This window comes from Aegilops tauschii, chromosome 1, assembly GCF_002575655.3.
Source record: "Aegilops tauschii subsp. strangulata cultivar AL8/78 chromosome 1, Aet v6.0, whole genome shotgun sequence".
NCBI lineage: Eukaryota > Viridiplantae > Streptophyta > Magnoliopsida > Poales > Poaceae > Aegilops > Aegilops tauschii.
The window spans coordinates 14,560,219-14,576,962 of NC_053035.3; the positions used below are offsets into that span (position 1 = coordinate 14,560,219).

The 16,744-nt window shown below is 43.7% G+C and overlaps 2 protein-coding genes and 1 pseudogene across 2 annotated transcripts in view; 1 reads left to right on the top strand and 2 right to left on the bottom strand.

Moving 5' to 3' along the window:
- The window catches only part of LOC109784112 (uncharacterized protein At5g02240), a 57,692-nt gene that overhangs the window by 17,940 nt on the left and 23,008 nt on the right, over nt 1-16,744 (top strand). The window lies entirely within an intron of this gene.
- LOC109784105 (scarecrow-like protein 34) lies at nt 665-4,991 on the bottom strand (annotated as a pseudogene).
- LOC109784104 (scarecrow-like protein 30) lies at nt 13,373-15,595 on the bottom strand. Its single transcript, XM_020342704.1, has one exon. It carries the CDS (start codon nt 15,593-15,595, stop codon nt 13,373-13,375), a length of 2,223 nt encoding a protein of 740 aa, XP_020198293.1.

A 16,744-nucleotide genomic window follows, 5' to 3' on the forward strand; every position in this document is an offset into this window, starting at 1 on the left:
CAAAGCAATGATGAACAACAGATAGCATATGGTTGTTTAGGGGCAAAATCATAAATACAGAACATGATTTCCAATAGTCCATCCAAGTGCAATTAATTATACATATATGAATTCAAAATAAAGGGAAAAAGATAAATTTTATTTTCTGCGGCTGACATATAGAGAGTCCATACGGAACTAAAATTAAAAGTTTTCTATTCAAAATTGAATCTAGACACGGCATGAAGTTGTCATTTTGAATCATATTGAGTCTACGATTTGGCACGACATGTAGTAGAGTGGAGGCAATCATGGATTGATGGCCACTCGCGAGATGCAATGGAAAGGATGCTAGAAACATTGTAAGATTCGTCTTTCTTTTACCACCCTAGGTTACTTATCTCACCGACACCACTCATTTGTTGTCACAGATATATCAGTGTTCTTACCGACAAATACAATTGTTAGAAGGATCTCTAACACAACTCCAACGATGATTTATGTACATATTGGTTGCAATACTTCTATGTATTTTAGACCCTCTATATTTTAGACCATAAATCGATGCTACTGCTGGGCCCAATCTACTACATTAGAAATGTGGGTACACATGGTACTATGTTCTTCCACATAAGCTAAATTATCACAACTATTGATCGTGACGAGTTCAAAATTACAGCAGCGTAGGTGGAACCATTTGGGTGGCCATAAATATTCCATTTTCACGAAGTTCAGAAGTAAATACTAGGATGAACTAAAATTTGGTTTTTGTGTGCATTCCATATAAAGCCCATGGATAAATGAGGGGTGTCAAAGTAAAAAAGCTTCGGGTTAGTAGAGTAGTTACCGACAACCCACGTGCAGAATGTGTTTCTACTAAAGTCTAATCACGTTGTGTGAAATTAAATTGATTAAAATTCACTATGGGGCCAATGATCGATGGGCGTAAAAATATAAGATAATTTCGAGCCTGTTATGATGTGGCTCCATGGTCTAATACAATTTAGAATGCTTATCTAATAGAAAACCAGTAGTCCATGACTAACATATGTATATACATGTAAAAATATGAACATGACAATACGTTATACATCTAGCCGCGCAAAGGCGCGGGTCACACCGCTAGTTCTTAGTTAAAGTAGAAGTTCAGAAGACATGTGCAAAACGCTGTCATCAAATCAGACCAAATCAAAACACGTTGAATATCCACATTCGAATCACCATCCCATCTTCTTCCAAGATATACTAGTTCCCAATGCTCATCTGACGAAAGAATATCTATCTTACAGTGTTCAGCAATTTAGACCTATTCTGTTGAGAATCATGCAAGTAGCTACAGAGGCCAAAGTTGCCTATGCATGTTTGTGCACTTGAAAAACAGTTAAAATCTTACTGATTAGCCCTAAAAAAAATCTTACTGATTATCATATGTTTCATTAGGTTTCCATTTGGATATAGCATAAAGTACCCTCCCTTTCCATCCTTGTAGCAGCCAACCGCGATCTTCAACAGCAAAGAATTCCTCATGATAAAGTGAGTTCTTCATGTGTACTCTTTTCAAGAAGGCTGGATCCACAGGAAGCTGCTGGAACCCAGCCTTGAGGAACCTTGCTTGCCACTGTCTGTAACTTTCTGGCCTCTCAGTTCTGTCCGCGCCCTCACATGCTATGATGTTAAGTGCGTCCGTCCCAAATAGGCTTCTCTCAATCATCTTTCTTGCCTTATTATTCCGTGGAACATTTGCATCAAGCATATCAAACATTGGGGAGTAATGGAGCATAACCTCTTTGAACCGTTGTATGAAGAAGGGAGAACTGTGTAACCCATTCATTGTGCCAGAAATAAAAATCTTTGGGTTCATCCTCCTCATAGTTTTCATTACCTCATCCCTTGCGCTATTTATTCCTGCGGTTTCATGACCAAGATTCTTCATCCGGAATATGCAGTTAATTATGAGAACTTCATCCTCATCAATGTTAAGATCCTCAATTTTGATAGTGTCCCATCTTGAAGCCACAATGCCCTGATACTGAACAGGTACCTTGAACATGTTTGCATAATCAGCCAACCGCTCCCCTGTCTCCTCGATCATTTCGCAGGGGTGGAAACATGGGTGAGTAACGTCTATACCTGTGATCCGAAGCTTAGGGGCTCCCTCTTCTCGCTGTGCAAACCTCTGAATCATTAATGGCCACTGAAAGCCGTAGCCGATGCCAAAATCAACGATGTGCACCCTTTGTTGCCCTTTTGAGTCATCAAGAATAGCTTGGCTGGCAAAGTAGTATGACGTCCTGACAAAAGGGCAAGATGCAAGAAAAATGTTGTAAGCATCTAACCAATCTGTTGTACTCACTAGTAGAAAACAGGGCTTTGGTCACAGGGCAGTATTCACATTAGTCCCGGTTCAGTCACGAACCGGGACTAATGTGAGCATTCGTCCCGGTTCGTGCGGCTAAGGCATTAGTCCCGGTTGGTGCCACGAACCGGGACTAAAGGGTGCGATGCCCATTAGTCCCGGTTGGTGCCACCAACCGGTATTAATGGGCTTTGAGGCATTAGTACGGGTTCATGGCACGAACCGGTACTAAAGGTCCCATTTTCAAACTCTACCCCCCTCCCCCCGACCGCCTTTTCAGTTTTAGAAAAAACAAAAGAAAATGATGGAAATGTCAAAAAAATATAATAAAATAAGTTTCCCATGTGATATGTGGTCTAGTTGTTGGGAAAATTTACAAATATGAATTTCGACTTTATTTGCAAAATCTCTCTGGAATTTGTAAAATGGGCATAACTTTTGCATACGAACTCGGATGAAAAAGTTTTTTATATGAAAAATCATCTACTCGAAAAGTTACATCCGAATTTAACTGGGGGAACCCCGTTAAACATTTACAAAATCCTCAAAAACCTAACAGAAAAAAGTTACGGGGCTTTTAAGATCTAGAGTGGAAAAAATCAAAAAAATTTCAAACCTCATTTGCTAGGTGCGCCACTAGTAACAGAAAAAAATATAGTTTCAATTTTTTTATTGGAAAAATGTGGTCAAATCTGGTCAAACTGTGGTCAAACAATGGTCAAACTAATTATTCTAGAATATTAGTGTTACTAAATAATTATTTCAGTTATTTTGAATTTTGGTCAAATCTAGTCAAACTGTGGTCAAACTAATTATTCTAGAATATTAGTGTTACTAAATAATTATTTCAGTTATTTTGAATTTTGGTCAAATCTGGTCAAACTGTGGTCAAACAATGGTCAAACTAATTATTCAAGAAATATTAGTGTTACTAAATAATTATTGTTTTTTAAAACAATAGTTTCAAACTCAAACAGTGAAATGTGTCACTTCATGCTCAAGCAAAATTCCTGAGGGTTAATAGGATTGACATCTTACTATTGTCAGGAAAACAACAAGTTCAAACTTGGAAACGAGGGAGAATAGAACCCGGAAGTTAAGCGTGCTCAGGCTGGGGGAGTGGGAGGATGGGTGACCGTTCGGGAAGTTAGATGATTTGGAATGATGAGGGGTGATTAGAGATTAAAGGATAAATTGAGCAGTGATGAGGGGTGATGTTTAGAGATTAGAGGTTAAAATAATTCAGAAATTTGAAAATAAAAAAATCAAAAAGAAATTAAAAAAAAAATCAAAAAATTTCATCCTCCCACGTGGAGCTCCACGTGGCCGCGGCCTTTAGTCCCGGTTCGTGTAAGAAGAACCGGGACTAAAGGGGAGAGGCATTAATAACGATCATTTAGTCCCGGTTCAAAAACCCCTTTTTCTACTAGTGACTTGTTCGCCTCTCCATGAGGTTTTTATAAACCTGACCCCCGATCCCAGCCAAGCATGCCTCGAGGCCGTCCGCCAAGTAAAATGCCAGTCTCTCAGTACAATCACCATCTGCTGAGGAGTGTTCTCTTATCATCTTTAGAAGTTCATTGGCGAACAGGTGGTTGTCTTCTGCCACAGCTTGTGCGAAATGGAAGAGGAGAGCCCTGAGATCAACCAACTCTTTCCTCTGTTGCTTCCTAGCCCATAGCTTTTGACGCCCTTTGCTCCGGCCTTTCAGTGTGTTATTGTTTCCTGTCGCTGCCATCCTTTCTCGCAGTTTTGTTATTTGGTCGAAACTCTTCCGACCATATAGCAGAACTCGGTCGAAATTTTCATTTCGAATTATTGCACAAGTGGTGATGGCATGGTGTTTATGGTCCCTTCCTTGCAAGATATCCCACTCCCTTTGGTCTGCCAGCGCAAAGATTGCGTTTTCGCTTCTCTCTCCTGTTTTTGCCTTTGTAGTTAGTTGGGAAATAGAAAGTATGCCTTTCTCTAAATATATCACCAGTTTATGAATACTTGGAGCAAATGTCGTTGCCTCCTCGACGCCTCTTCTCTGACAATCCAAGGTGGGGAAACTAGATCCAGAAGCCCGTCCAACACTTGTCAATGGCTGGTTTGGTAGAAAAAGACTCCTATTGCAAATATATGGACTCAACGGGGTTGTCAAGGGCTGTACCAACCTGTAACTGGAACAGTCATTACTGAAGCTAGTGCTCCAGAGCCTCTTGTAACAGCTGGTCCCACTCTTAACAGGGTTGTCTTGTTTGTTGTTGCTATACAAAGCCTACGCGTATACCTGCCCAAGAATGTCACGGAATGGCTGCTCCGTGGCCTGGAGAGCTGCCTCCCCTTGGCATATGTCGACCCTCTCGTCGACGTCTTCCATCAGCATGTGGCTTATGGAGTGAAGAGCATCGTTTGATCTGCTCTGGTGGTGCTCAGGGCTACCCCCTGCAGCAATCGGAAATTGGTTTTGTCCAAGGCTACTGTTGACACTGCACAACCCACGGCTGGTGACTCCACCAAGCAGATATGTGCTTGCTTGGTTGGCTGGGGAAAGAACTGTGGAGTTTGGATCAGTCAGGTCGTAGTTGTAGATGGTGAGTTGCTCACCGTCATATGGTTGGTCGGTTGCTGCGACAGCGTCCAGATTGTCACAGAGAGGCTCAATCGCCATTGTGGAAAATCTGATTTCCACCTCAATATGAGATATATGGTTATTGTTTGTCCCACAGCAAATGAACCGGCTTGTTTCCTGGAAGAAGAAAAAAGGGAAATAGAAGCTAAATTATGTGAGATGAATTTTGGTTCACCATGCTCATGTGCTACAATCTAGAATGCCCGTAAAACAGACTTCTGCTCAGCGAGCTCCTGTTTTTCCTCTCACCCTCTGCTTCTTCCTTTTCATTAGAAACACAGCTTATGATTTGTTTTGGCATGGCACACTGATTGAAAAAAATAAAATCCGAAGGCTTGGAGACACAAGAACAACTATTTTAGCCGGGTAAACATAGAATGTTTAAGCATCAATAACAGAAACAGCACGCCTATACAGTGATATTGAATCTACGACGCGTCTAATACGACTGCTCATTTTTATTTGCAGGAGGCTCCTCGTCTGATCTAAGCAAGTAGCAAAAGTAGGGAAGCACACACCTTGGTTATTGCTGAGCAGCGGTATCAGATCCAGTGCTTTGGGAGAAGAGTAGTGACGCTGCGGTGTTGATGTAACTGTATTTTCTTGTTGGCATTGTTCCCAACGTCAGCCATGGTGATTGTGACAGACAATGGTCCAGATTACAACTAATTATCCTGTCGATTAGTTCTAGGCCGGCTGCGCATCAGAGGTATAAAAAAGTGTTTATTAGGGATGCTTGCCTTGGTTTCAACATTATTAAGGTTCCTAATTGAATTGTTAAAAAAATCCAAGGTAATAAAAAAAAAGATGTACTCTTCGAAGAAATTATTCTTTCTTTGACACTTGATATTGATATACTCCCTCCGTCCCATAATATAAGAGCGTATACACTATACAATAGTCTTGGTTGAATTTTTTAGGATAGTTTGTTGTACTTTATCTTATTAAAATAATGAGATTGCTTTTCATGATTATCTGAATTCAGAATCGAATTGTCGGTGCCTAGCTAGTCTCTTTTTTCTTTGGCGAAAGGGTGCCTAGCTAGTCTGACGAGATATGCACTTATGTTCTGCCGTATCTGAAGTATTTTACCAAGGCTTGAGTGACACAGTTGTACCAAATGTTTAAGGAGTGTAAATGCCTTTGAATTTTGTTATCAGGTCATGAAAGTCACGTCCAAATTAAATTTATACTACTCCCTCCATTTCTGCATACAAGGTCACTTTGTTTTTTTGTCAAACATTTTAAAGGCTCACAATCAATTGAGGTCTTCAATTGAAATTGGTCACTCGATTTTGACCGGGTCAACAATTTCTCAAAGTTCTCTCATTCAATTCTTTTATATTATACATATACTAGCTTCCTAATTTTGAAGGCCTCACACTTAATTGAGGTCTTCAATTTAAAATTGAGTCACTCAATTTTGACTTGGTCAACAATTTATCAAGGAGGTCTTCCATTCAATTATCATAAGTCACTATTGCTCCTAATTTTGAAGCTCTTCAATTCAATTGAGGTATTCAATTATGGATTTGGTTTACAATTTTGATCGGGCCAATCATTTTTTAAATCAACCAGCAACAACCGGCCTATAAAACATATCAATCCCGCGCACCCTCCCACCACCCAAAAAAAAACGCAAATAAATTACCGACATAGAAACATAGTACATGCAACTATCGAAGCAGAAAATTCCTCATATAAATATGGGTTTCTTAGCGAATAACACGGAATCACATCGAGAAAGGCTCACCAAATCATCGAATTTATAAAAATAAAATAAAGCACACTCCATCATCTCCCCTCCCCGCCAAGCTAAATATTTCATCAGTTACAAAATATAAGGTGATTAGTTTTTTGGAAAGTCAAATTCCTTTAACTTTGACCAAGTTCAGAGCCAAAAAAAGTCAACATCCACAATAATAAACCAAAAATTATGGAAATTCATTTCATGATGAATCTAATTATACCGATTTGGTATTATGGATTTGAATATATTTCTACAAATTTGGTCAAACTTAAAAAGATTTGACTTTAAAAAATGTAATAACACCAACGGTGCAACAAAGTGTGTGCAACCCTTCTAGTATGGCTTATATGCCATCAAAAAATATATCATAGGAAAGTTCTTTGAAATGTGCATTCAATGATAAACTTTTTGTGGCATATAACTCACTTTTATTGGTAAAAATAATGGTCAAAGTTAGACACAAAAATATGAAGTGGCCTTGTATATAATGAAGGGAGTACTAAAAGAATGTCCCTTCTTATGGACATTTTTCTGCACAACATTGACAGCTGAATGTCCCTTGATCATTGAGCCCGTGTGTCCTTTGCCCTCACCTTCTCTACATAATCCAAGGATCCAGTGAGACTCCCAACAAAGATCTCATGTGGTGTTTCAAAGATGTGGCAAAGTTTCTCAATGAAGGAGGAATCTTAGCAATAATGCTCTTGGCAACAAATTTATTGAGCTACAAACACCTAAGGAGATTGAATTCCTTTGTCATCCATTGTAGCTCATGTGTGTTCGACCACAGAATGGTGCTCAGCCATTTCGTGGTCATTGAACTGCACTATAGCATACAACTCACAATCGACATTGATGCATCCAAACTTGGATTCAAGTGCACCCCACAGTTCTTTGGCATCACGCGTATGCAAATATGCATCAACCAACTTGTCACCCAACGCAATTATGACGACACCCCACAAATATTACAATCATCTCTAAGGACGCTTTGTTCTGTTCACAAGTAAGAGGGCATCTCGAAACACCAGCTGAAACATTGTACATGTTCATAGCGATGATCCACTTGATGGTTTTGGTCTGCCACCTCTTGAAGTGAGCACCCATCAACAGTAGCGATTTTAGAACAGCAACAAATCAGTCAAGGAAATTGCCTGAACATATGAGGTTTTTGGATTGTTAGGAAATTAGACATTTTTTTGCTTAAGCTGAGCCCAGGTTGGCGAACCTGTTCTGTGAAGGGGGAAAAACTCCTCTGGCCCCCACGTCGCTCCCGCAGGGGCGACTCGGGCGGCGTAACCCTAGCCCGCCGCCGGCCCTCTCCCCCACCTCTCCTCTCCCTCGTCGCCACCGGAGGTGGCCGCCGGTGAAGGTGGCGGCGAGGATCTGGCCGCCCCGTTCTTCCTCGGGGGGCTTTGGATCCGTAGCGGCGGCCTCGGCTGGTGGATCGACACCGGGTCTGCGGTGACCGGTGCTCGTTGGTGCTGGCCGTTCTTCCTCGGCCGCGGGGGCGGCGAGGTGGCGGCACTACTAGGAAAAGGCCTGCCAGTGGCGCTCCAGTTTTGCCTACTAATGGCGCACTACTGGTGCGCCACTAGCACCACGCCGTTAGAATTTTTTACTAATGGCGCACCAATGGTGCGCCATTAGTATCTGGTATACTAATGGCGCATCAGGCAGTGCGCCATTAGTATAGGCCACGGTGCGCCATTAGTATTTTTGAATTTTGAAGGCGGGAAAATAGTAGTGGCGCACCGTCTAACCCCCACCGTGCGCCATTGCTATTTTTGAATTTTGAATTTGGATCTGGATCGCAATTTTTTTGCCCATTTTTTGCTCGTCTTTTTGCACGATATTTTTTCAAATTTTGTTCTCGTTTTTGGATCTTGTACGTTCTTTTGCCGTGTTCTTTTGCCGGAGAGGAGTTCGCCGGAGAGGAGGGTCGAGGTCACCGGAGAGGAGGAGGAGGAGGTCACCGGAGAGGCGCTCACCTACATCGCCGGAGAGGAGGAGGAGGTCGCCAGAGAGGAGTTCACCGGAGCACCGGAGAGGAGGAAGGAGAAACCGTGAGGGGAGGGGAGGAGAGGAGGGAGGAGGAGCTCACCGGAGAGGAGGGAGGAGGAGATCACCGGAGAGGAGGGAGGAGGGGATCACCGGAGAGGAGGGAGGAGAAACCGTGAGGGGAGGGGAGGAGAGGAGGGAGGAGAATGTCGACGGAGAGGAGAAGGAGGAGGTCGCCGGAGAGGAGGAGGAGGAGGTCGCCGGAGAGGAGGAGGGGAGTATGGTGGAGGAGACAAGGGGAGATGGAGTGGAGGAGAGGAGGAGATGGAGTGGAGGAGAGGTGGAGTAGAGGAGAACAATGAAGAGGTAAGGAGGAGAGGACCCCGCCCAGCCATATATACGGCATAGTAATGGCGCACCGTGGGCAGGTGCGCCATTACTGAGTTTGATTTTTTTGAATTTTTTTGCCTCTCCAGATCTTAAAAGCCCCGTAACTTTTTTCTGTTAGGTTTTTGAGGATTTTTAAAATGTTTAACAAGGTTCCCCTGTTAAATTCGGATGTAACTTTTCGAGTAGATGATTTTTCATATAAAAAACTTTTTCATCCGAGTTCGTATGCAAAAGTTATGCCCATTTTACAAATTCCAGAGAGATTTTGCAAACAAAGTCGAAATTCATATTTGTAAATTTTCCCAACAAGTAGACCACATATCACATGGAAAACTTATTTTCTTTTATTTTTTTGACATTTCCATCATTTTCTTTTTTTTTTTTAAACTGAAAAGGCGGTCCACGGGAGGGGGTGGTGCATTCTGGGGAATGTTTGGGCCAAATTACCCACGGTGCGCCATTAGTAGTTTAAAAAATAAAATAAAAAAATTTGAAAAAAAATTGAAACATAATTACTAATGGCACACCATGGGAGTGGTGAGCCATTACTAGTTGAACTAGTAATGGCGCACTGTCCCCTGGTGCGCCATTACTAGTTTTGAAAAAAAAATACTAATGGCGCACCGTGGATGTGGTGCGCCATTAGTATTTGCACACTAATGGTGCACCAACACATGGTGCGCCATTACTATTTAGTAATGGCGCACCACATGCATAGTGCGCCATTAGTGTCCATATTGGCTGTAGCTGTTTTTGTAGTAGTGCGGCTGTGGTGCGGGCGTCTCGGCGGCGCCCGATCCAGATCTAAAGGCCTCCGTCTACTTCAACCAGGGCTGCCTCCGATGGTCCTGCTTTGGGCGGCCTTTGTCGCCGGAGTTGTACCTGTTTAGCGGCTGGAGGTGGGAGGTGGCTCCGGAGAAATCCGAGGCCAGCAGTGCTGGCCACGACGGCGGCGACGCCCGAGGGCGCCGTACCCTTCTTGTAGGCGCCGTCCAGGTTGCCTCCTTCCCCTCCTCCTTCCACCCAGCTCGTATGCCGAGCGAAAGCCCAAATCCTTGCCGGATCGAGCGACAGCGGCGCTCCGGGCGTCGTCACCCTCTTGGGGGTGTCGTTCGTGGTGAGCTTGGGGTGGATGTGATGCTTTGGTTGCTTGGCGGCGGTTGGTGGCGTGGTCGGAGTTCGTCTAGTGGCGGTGCGTTGGCGCTCTGCCGCCTATGTGCTCTACCTCGGAGTCCTTCTTTCACGGTGCTTGGTCTTCAGCAGCCCTGCCGGACTCGGCGGAGCGGTGCTTCATCTCACACATTGATGGCGGCGGTTATCGGCGGCATGGTGCTGTGGAGGCTCGGCGTCCGATGCGCGGGATTGACTCGCGCAGGAGGAGGTAGCTGTCTGGCGTCATGGTGACGTCGATAGCTGAGTGGCCAGACAAGGTAGATGCCTCAATATGTTCTAAGACGGACCTGTGGAAGATGGCGGCGACGACATACGAGTGCGTCTGACCGGATTGTGCCCCAGACCCGGTATGTGGCTTAGCTAGGGCTTCCGGCTTTTGATGTTAGGCTTAGGTGAGTGGTCTGAGTGGCCCAGCTAGCACCCCTTCATCGTATGGATCGGAGTAGCGGCATATGTTGCCAAGATGGTGAATTCAGGCATATTGTTGTAATACTTTGTAAGGTCCTCGAGAATAATCAATAAAGTGGTTGTATGCGTCTCCCAGATGCAGAGGCCGGGGGTCATCCTCATTTTCTAAAAAAAAAGCTGAGCCCAGGTTAGCATCATCATGAGATTACTGACATGGCAAACCACAAACAACAAACTAGGAACATCTAGCATATAGGCATATGGGCCAGAGGCGCATGCCAATAAAGAGAGATTCGAAACATATCAGTTCACCGGAAATTAGGGTGCAACAACGTCATTGGCCATGATGGTGAAGATAAGGTGTCCATCCGTTGTAGAGGAAGCAGACGGATGGTTGTCATGGATGTAGTCGAACCTGAGCGAACAAAGACGCTCCCCAAAAACCTTACTGCCCTTCCCCCGATGCAACTTGTCAAGGGACGCGGTCAGAGGTGTCTTCTCTTCCAGATGGTTGTGCACGCAGACGCCGGGATGGGATTGCTGAAGAAGTAGCTCGACACAGAGAACTTGGCCAGAGTGTGTGTGTTCTATCTACGACTATGTGTATCATGTATAGCCTTTTTTTGTCGATGTATTCTGCATAGCATCTCTTCTCTGTATTTCCTTTGCATTGAGAGGACGTGTGGGAAACTAAAGAAATGCAACTGACACGTGGGTGGCAGACCTCTCTAAAAATAGAAAGTGTGTCCATATTGATCTCGAGTATTGACATGTACGCTCAAAGCTAAGCAGTGCACTGCTATGCAAAATTTTAGTTCTCCCAAACAAGGCGCATAATATTAGCTCAAGCGCGAACCCAATTCACACGCGTTGCATGAAGTGAGTGCGTGAAACCACGCATTGCATGAAAGGAGTGAGCGAGCATACGTGTTGTTGCTCATTTTGCTCATCTTACAAAGGGTAGTATAACAACTCACCTTTTTATAATTAAACTAATACACCTTAATCAAAACTATTCAACTAGGCTAAAAATAAGAACAATAGTTTTCCTCGATTTGATACAGCTCGCGCAACCCACATGGAAATAATGCTTTACCCCTAGATGTTCAGTCAAGTGCCGCGCCTCAACGCATTTCGTGGAGAACTAGCTAGCTCTGGGTTCGAGTGGCATTTCACCCTTGGTGCTACTTTCCCTCATCTAGCATTAGGATGTTAAACTTACACGCTTGTCATGTTATTCGAATGAGCCATTGAGATTCCACAATTTTACTAGGTTGAGGCATAAGATCCAGGGTACTCCCTATATATGTAAAGAAATATAAGAGCATTTAGATCACTTTTCCTTACAGAGTACATATGAAGGACATTTGATGTATTGCCTTTTAAGTTCTTGATGAATAATTAAAAAAATGGTTGCATGCATCGCCGTGATGCAGAGGCCGGGGTTCATCCTTTTTTTCAAAAAAAAAACATATGGGGAAAATATTTTTCTTATTGGACAGGAGGGGCATCTTGCTTTCTTTTCTTTTTTGAACCTGGACATCTTCGTGACACGGCCCAGGGCCCGGGCCCAGTTAAAACACGACACGGCACTGAGCAGGTGCGTAAACTCTCTCAGAAGGCGGAAAATGCCCCTCTCTCCTTCTCTCTTCTGATCTCTGCCACCTCTCCCTCCATGGCCACCAAGAGGAAGCCGGCGGAGGCGAATGCGAAGGAGTAGGCGAGGGAAGACGACGCGGAGGGGCTCTTCTCCCCTCGGGGAACTAGGAGTCCCCATAATGATCTGAAAGATCAAAACTGTACATTTGGTGTTCGTAATTTGAAGTACAGTACAAGTTTGTCACCCACCTACTTCTAGTTGTGATATGGAGAGAGTAATAATAATATGTGAACATTAGTGCATTCTATTGGATTCGTGCATAAACTGTAACAGCAGGCAGCAGCAGCAGCACATAGGCACATAGGAGCAAGGGCGAGCAAGAGGGGCACTGGACCTGTGGAGGAAGACAAGCAGAGGAGCACAGATGAGAGGATAAATCGATCCTCACCTGCCGGCTGCCGAGGAGGAGGAGGATCGCCACAGCCGCTGCTGGAACCAGAGAAAAGGGGCCGCTCGAATCGGACAAGAACAGCCGCCACCGCAACACTCTCTCGGCCTCTCTTCTCTCCCCACCCTTTTACCCTAGCCGCCAAGCCAATTTTGGCCCAGGCCTTATATCCCCCCTATCTCCTCCCGCCTGTATTAAGCGCTGCCTAAGAACACTTTCTTTAACATTGACTACAATTGCCGTCTTCAAATCAGAAATGGCAATCCTCTCATCTTCCATACCGTCAGTTTTGAGAGAACAGCAAATCCAGTGTCCACTAACCTCATGTCTTGTAGGCCCAATACATGGACCAAAACAATGACCAAGTAAGTACACATAGTTAATATTCGTTTAAAAGGACACCAGATTCACTTATAGAGCAACTTTCTCGAACAGTTTGTTCAGAAATTAAATAGAATGACAGAAGCAAAGTACGTACACTTGCCATTTTGCTACATATGATTGTGTAGTTGCGCAGTTGGACCAAATCAAAACATGTTGAATGTCAACACATTATTCGCCATCCCATCTTCTTCCAAGATACTAGTTCCCAATGCTCATCTACAGTGTTCAGCAATTTAGACCCATCGTGTTGAGAATCATGCAAGTGGTTACAGAGGTGGTAAGTTGCCTATGGAGGTTTGTGCACTTGAAAAACTGTTCGAGTCTTGCTGATCATCAGGTTCCCATTTCGATATAGCATAAAGTACTCTCCCTTTCCATCCTTGTAGCAGCCAACCGCGATCTTCAACAGCAAAAAATTCCTCATGATAAAGTGAGTTCTTCATGTGTACTGTTTTCTTTAAGACAGCTTGATCGACAGGAGGCTGCTGGAACCCAGCCTTGAGAAATCTTGCTTGCCACTGCCTGTAACTTTCTGGCCTAGTCCTTTCTGCATCCTCACATGCTATGATGTTAAGTGCATCCCGCCCAAATATGATCCTCTCAATCATCTCCCTTGCTTCATTATCCCGTGGAACATTTGCATCAAGCATATCAAACATTGAAGAGTAATGGAGCATAACCTCTTTGAATCGTTGTATGAAGAAGGGAGAACTGTGTAAACCATTCATGGTGCAAGAAATAAAAACCTTTGGGTTCATCCTCCTCATAATTTTCAGCACCTCATCCCTTGCGCTATTTATGGATTCGGTTTCATGACCAAGATTCTTCATCCGGAATATGCAGTTGATTATGAGAACTTCATCCTCGTCAATGTTAAGATCCTCAATTTTAATGGTCTCCCATCTTGAAGCGGCAATGCCCTGATACTGAAAAGGTACCTTGAACATGTTTGCATAATCAGCTAACCGCCTCCCTGTCTCCTCGATCATTTCGCAGGAGCGAAAACCTGGCTGGGGAGCTTCTATACCTGTGATCCGAAGCTTAGGGGCTCCCTCTTCTCGCTGTGCAAACCTCTGAATCATTGATGGCCACTGAAAGCCGAAGCTGATGCCAAAATCGACGATGTGCACCCTTGGTTGCCTTTGTGAGACATCAAGAATAGTTTGGTTGGCAAAGTTGTATGACACCCTTTTGAAAGGGCAAGCTTCAAGAAGAAGGCTGTAAGCCTCTAGCCAATCTGTGGTATTTGTTCGCCTTTCCACGAGATTGCGATAAACCTGACTCCCAATTCCAGCCAAGCGTGCCTCAAGGCCATCCACCAAGTAAAATGCCAGTCTCTGAGTACAATCACCATCTGCTGAGGAGTGTCGTCTTATCTTCTTTAGGAGGTCATTGGCCAACAGGTGGTTGTCTTTTGCCACAGCTTCTGCGCAATGGATGAGGAGAGTCCTGAGATCAACCAACTCTTTCCTCGGTTGCTTCCTAACCCATAGCTTCTGACGCCCTTTCCTCCGGCTTTTCAGTGAGTTTTTGTTTCCTTCCCCCGCCATCCTTTCTCGCAGTCTTGTTATTCCATCGAAACTCTTCTGGCCATAGCATAGCAGAACTCGGTCGAAATTTTCATTTCGAATTATTGCACAAGTGGTGATGGCATGATGTTTATTGCTCCTTCCTTGAAAGGTATCCCAGCCCCTTTGGTCCGCCACCTCAAAGATTGTGTTTTCGCTCATTTCTCCTACATTTGCCTTTGTAGTCAGTTGGGAAATATAAAGTATGCCGTTCTTTAAATATATCACCATCTTAACAATACTTGCAGCAAACATCTTTTCCTCCTCGACACCTCTTTGACAATGCAAGGCAGGGAAGCCAGATCCGGAAGTCCATCCAACACTTGTCAACGGCTGGTTCGGTAGAAAAAGACTCGTATTATAGATATATGAACTCAACGGGGTTGCTAAGGGCTGTAACACATTGTAACTGGAATAGTCATTACTGAAGCTAGTGCTCCAGAGCCTCTTGTAACGGCTGGTCCCACTCTTATCAGAGTCGTCTGGTTTGTTGTTGGTATGCAATGGCGGCCAGTTAGTAGCCGATGCACATACCTCCCCAAGAATGTCACGGAATGGCTTCTCAGCATCCTGGAGAGCAGCCTCTCCTTGGCATATGTCGAACCTCTCGTCGACGTCTTCCATCAGCATCTGGCTTATGTAGTGAAGAGCATCGTTTGATCTTATCTGGCGGTGCTCAGGGCTACCCCCTGGAGAAATCTGAAATTGGTTTTGTCCAAGGCTGCTTTTGTTACTGCACAACCCAGGGTCAGTGACTCCACCAAGCAGATCTGTGCTTTCTTGGTTTGCTGGGGAAAGAACTTTGGACTGTGGACCACTCAGGTCGTAGTTGTACACGGTGAGTTGCTGCTGGGAAGAGGAATCACTTTCGTCGGTTGCTGCGACATTGTCCAGATTGTCATGAAGAGGTTCAGTCGCCATCGTGGAAAGTCTGCTTTCCACCTCAATATGAGATATATGGTTCTTTGTCTTAGCAAATGAATCAGCTTGTTTCCTGGAAGAGGAAAAAGGGGAAATGGAAACTAAATTATTTGGTTCACCTAGCAAATGTGCTACAATCTAGAATGGCCATAAAACGGAATTCTGGTCAGCGAGCTCCTTTTTTTTCCTTCACTTTCTGCTTCTTCCTTTTTACTGGAGATTCAGCTTGAAAAAAATAATTTCTGATGGCTTGCACACATGAGAACAACTATTTTAGCCGGTTAAACACAGAATGTTTAAGCATCAACAACAGAAACAGAACACCTAAAGCGATTTTGTATCTATGACGCGCCTAATACCACTGTTCATTTTTTTTTTTTGCAGGAGGCTCCCATCTGATCTGAGCAAGTAGCAAAGGTAGGGAAGCACACACCTTGGTTATTGAGCAGCAGCATCAGATCCAATGCTTTGAGAGAATGGTTGTTCCATCAGATTGAATGCTTTGAGAGAATGGTTTTTCCTCAGCAGATCCAATGGTTGTGGTGGTGTGTACTAAGTTTGTTGTTCCTCTTGTTCCTTGTGGCTTTGTTCCCAACGTCAGCCATGGTGATTGTGACAGAGAATGAGTCCAGATTACAAGCAATTATCCTGTCGATTAGTTCTAGGCCCGGCTGTGTATCAGAGGCATAAAAAAGTGTTTATTAGGAACGCTTGCCTGGGCTTCAACATTATTAAAGTTCCTAATTGAATAGTTAAAACAAATCTGAGGTAATCGAAAAAAAGGAGATGCACTATTCAAAGAAAATTTTCTTTCTTTTCCACTTGATTTTTGATATATATAATGGTTTTGATTGATTTTTTCGAGGATAGTTTGTTGTGCTCTATCTCAATAAAAAAATGATTTTTTTGCCGTGATTATTATAGTTCACAATTGAATTGTCGGTGTCTAGCTAGTCTGATGAGATTTTCACTTGTGTAGTTCTGTCCTGAAGTATTTGTACCAAATGTTTAATTACTGTAACTGCCTTTGAATTTTATTTACAACTTCGACAGCAGTGTTAGTTATCAGGTCATGAAAATGCACATCCAAATTCTATTTATACTGCTAGAAGAACAGGTAAAAAACAAGAGAAAACTAATGTAGAAGAA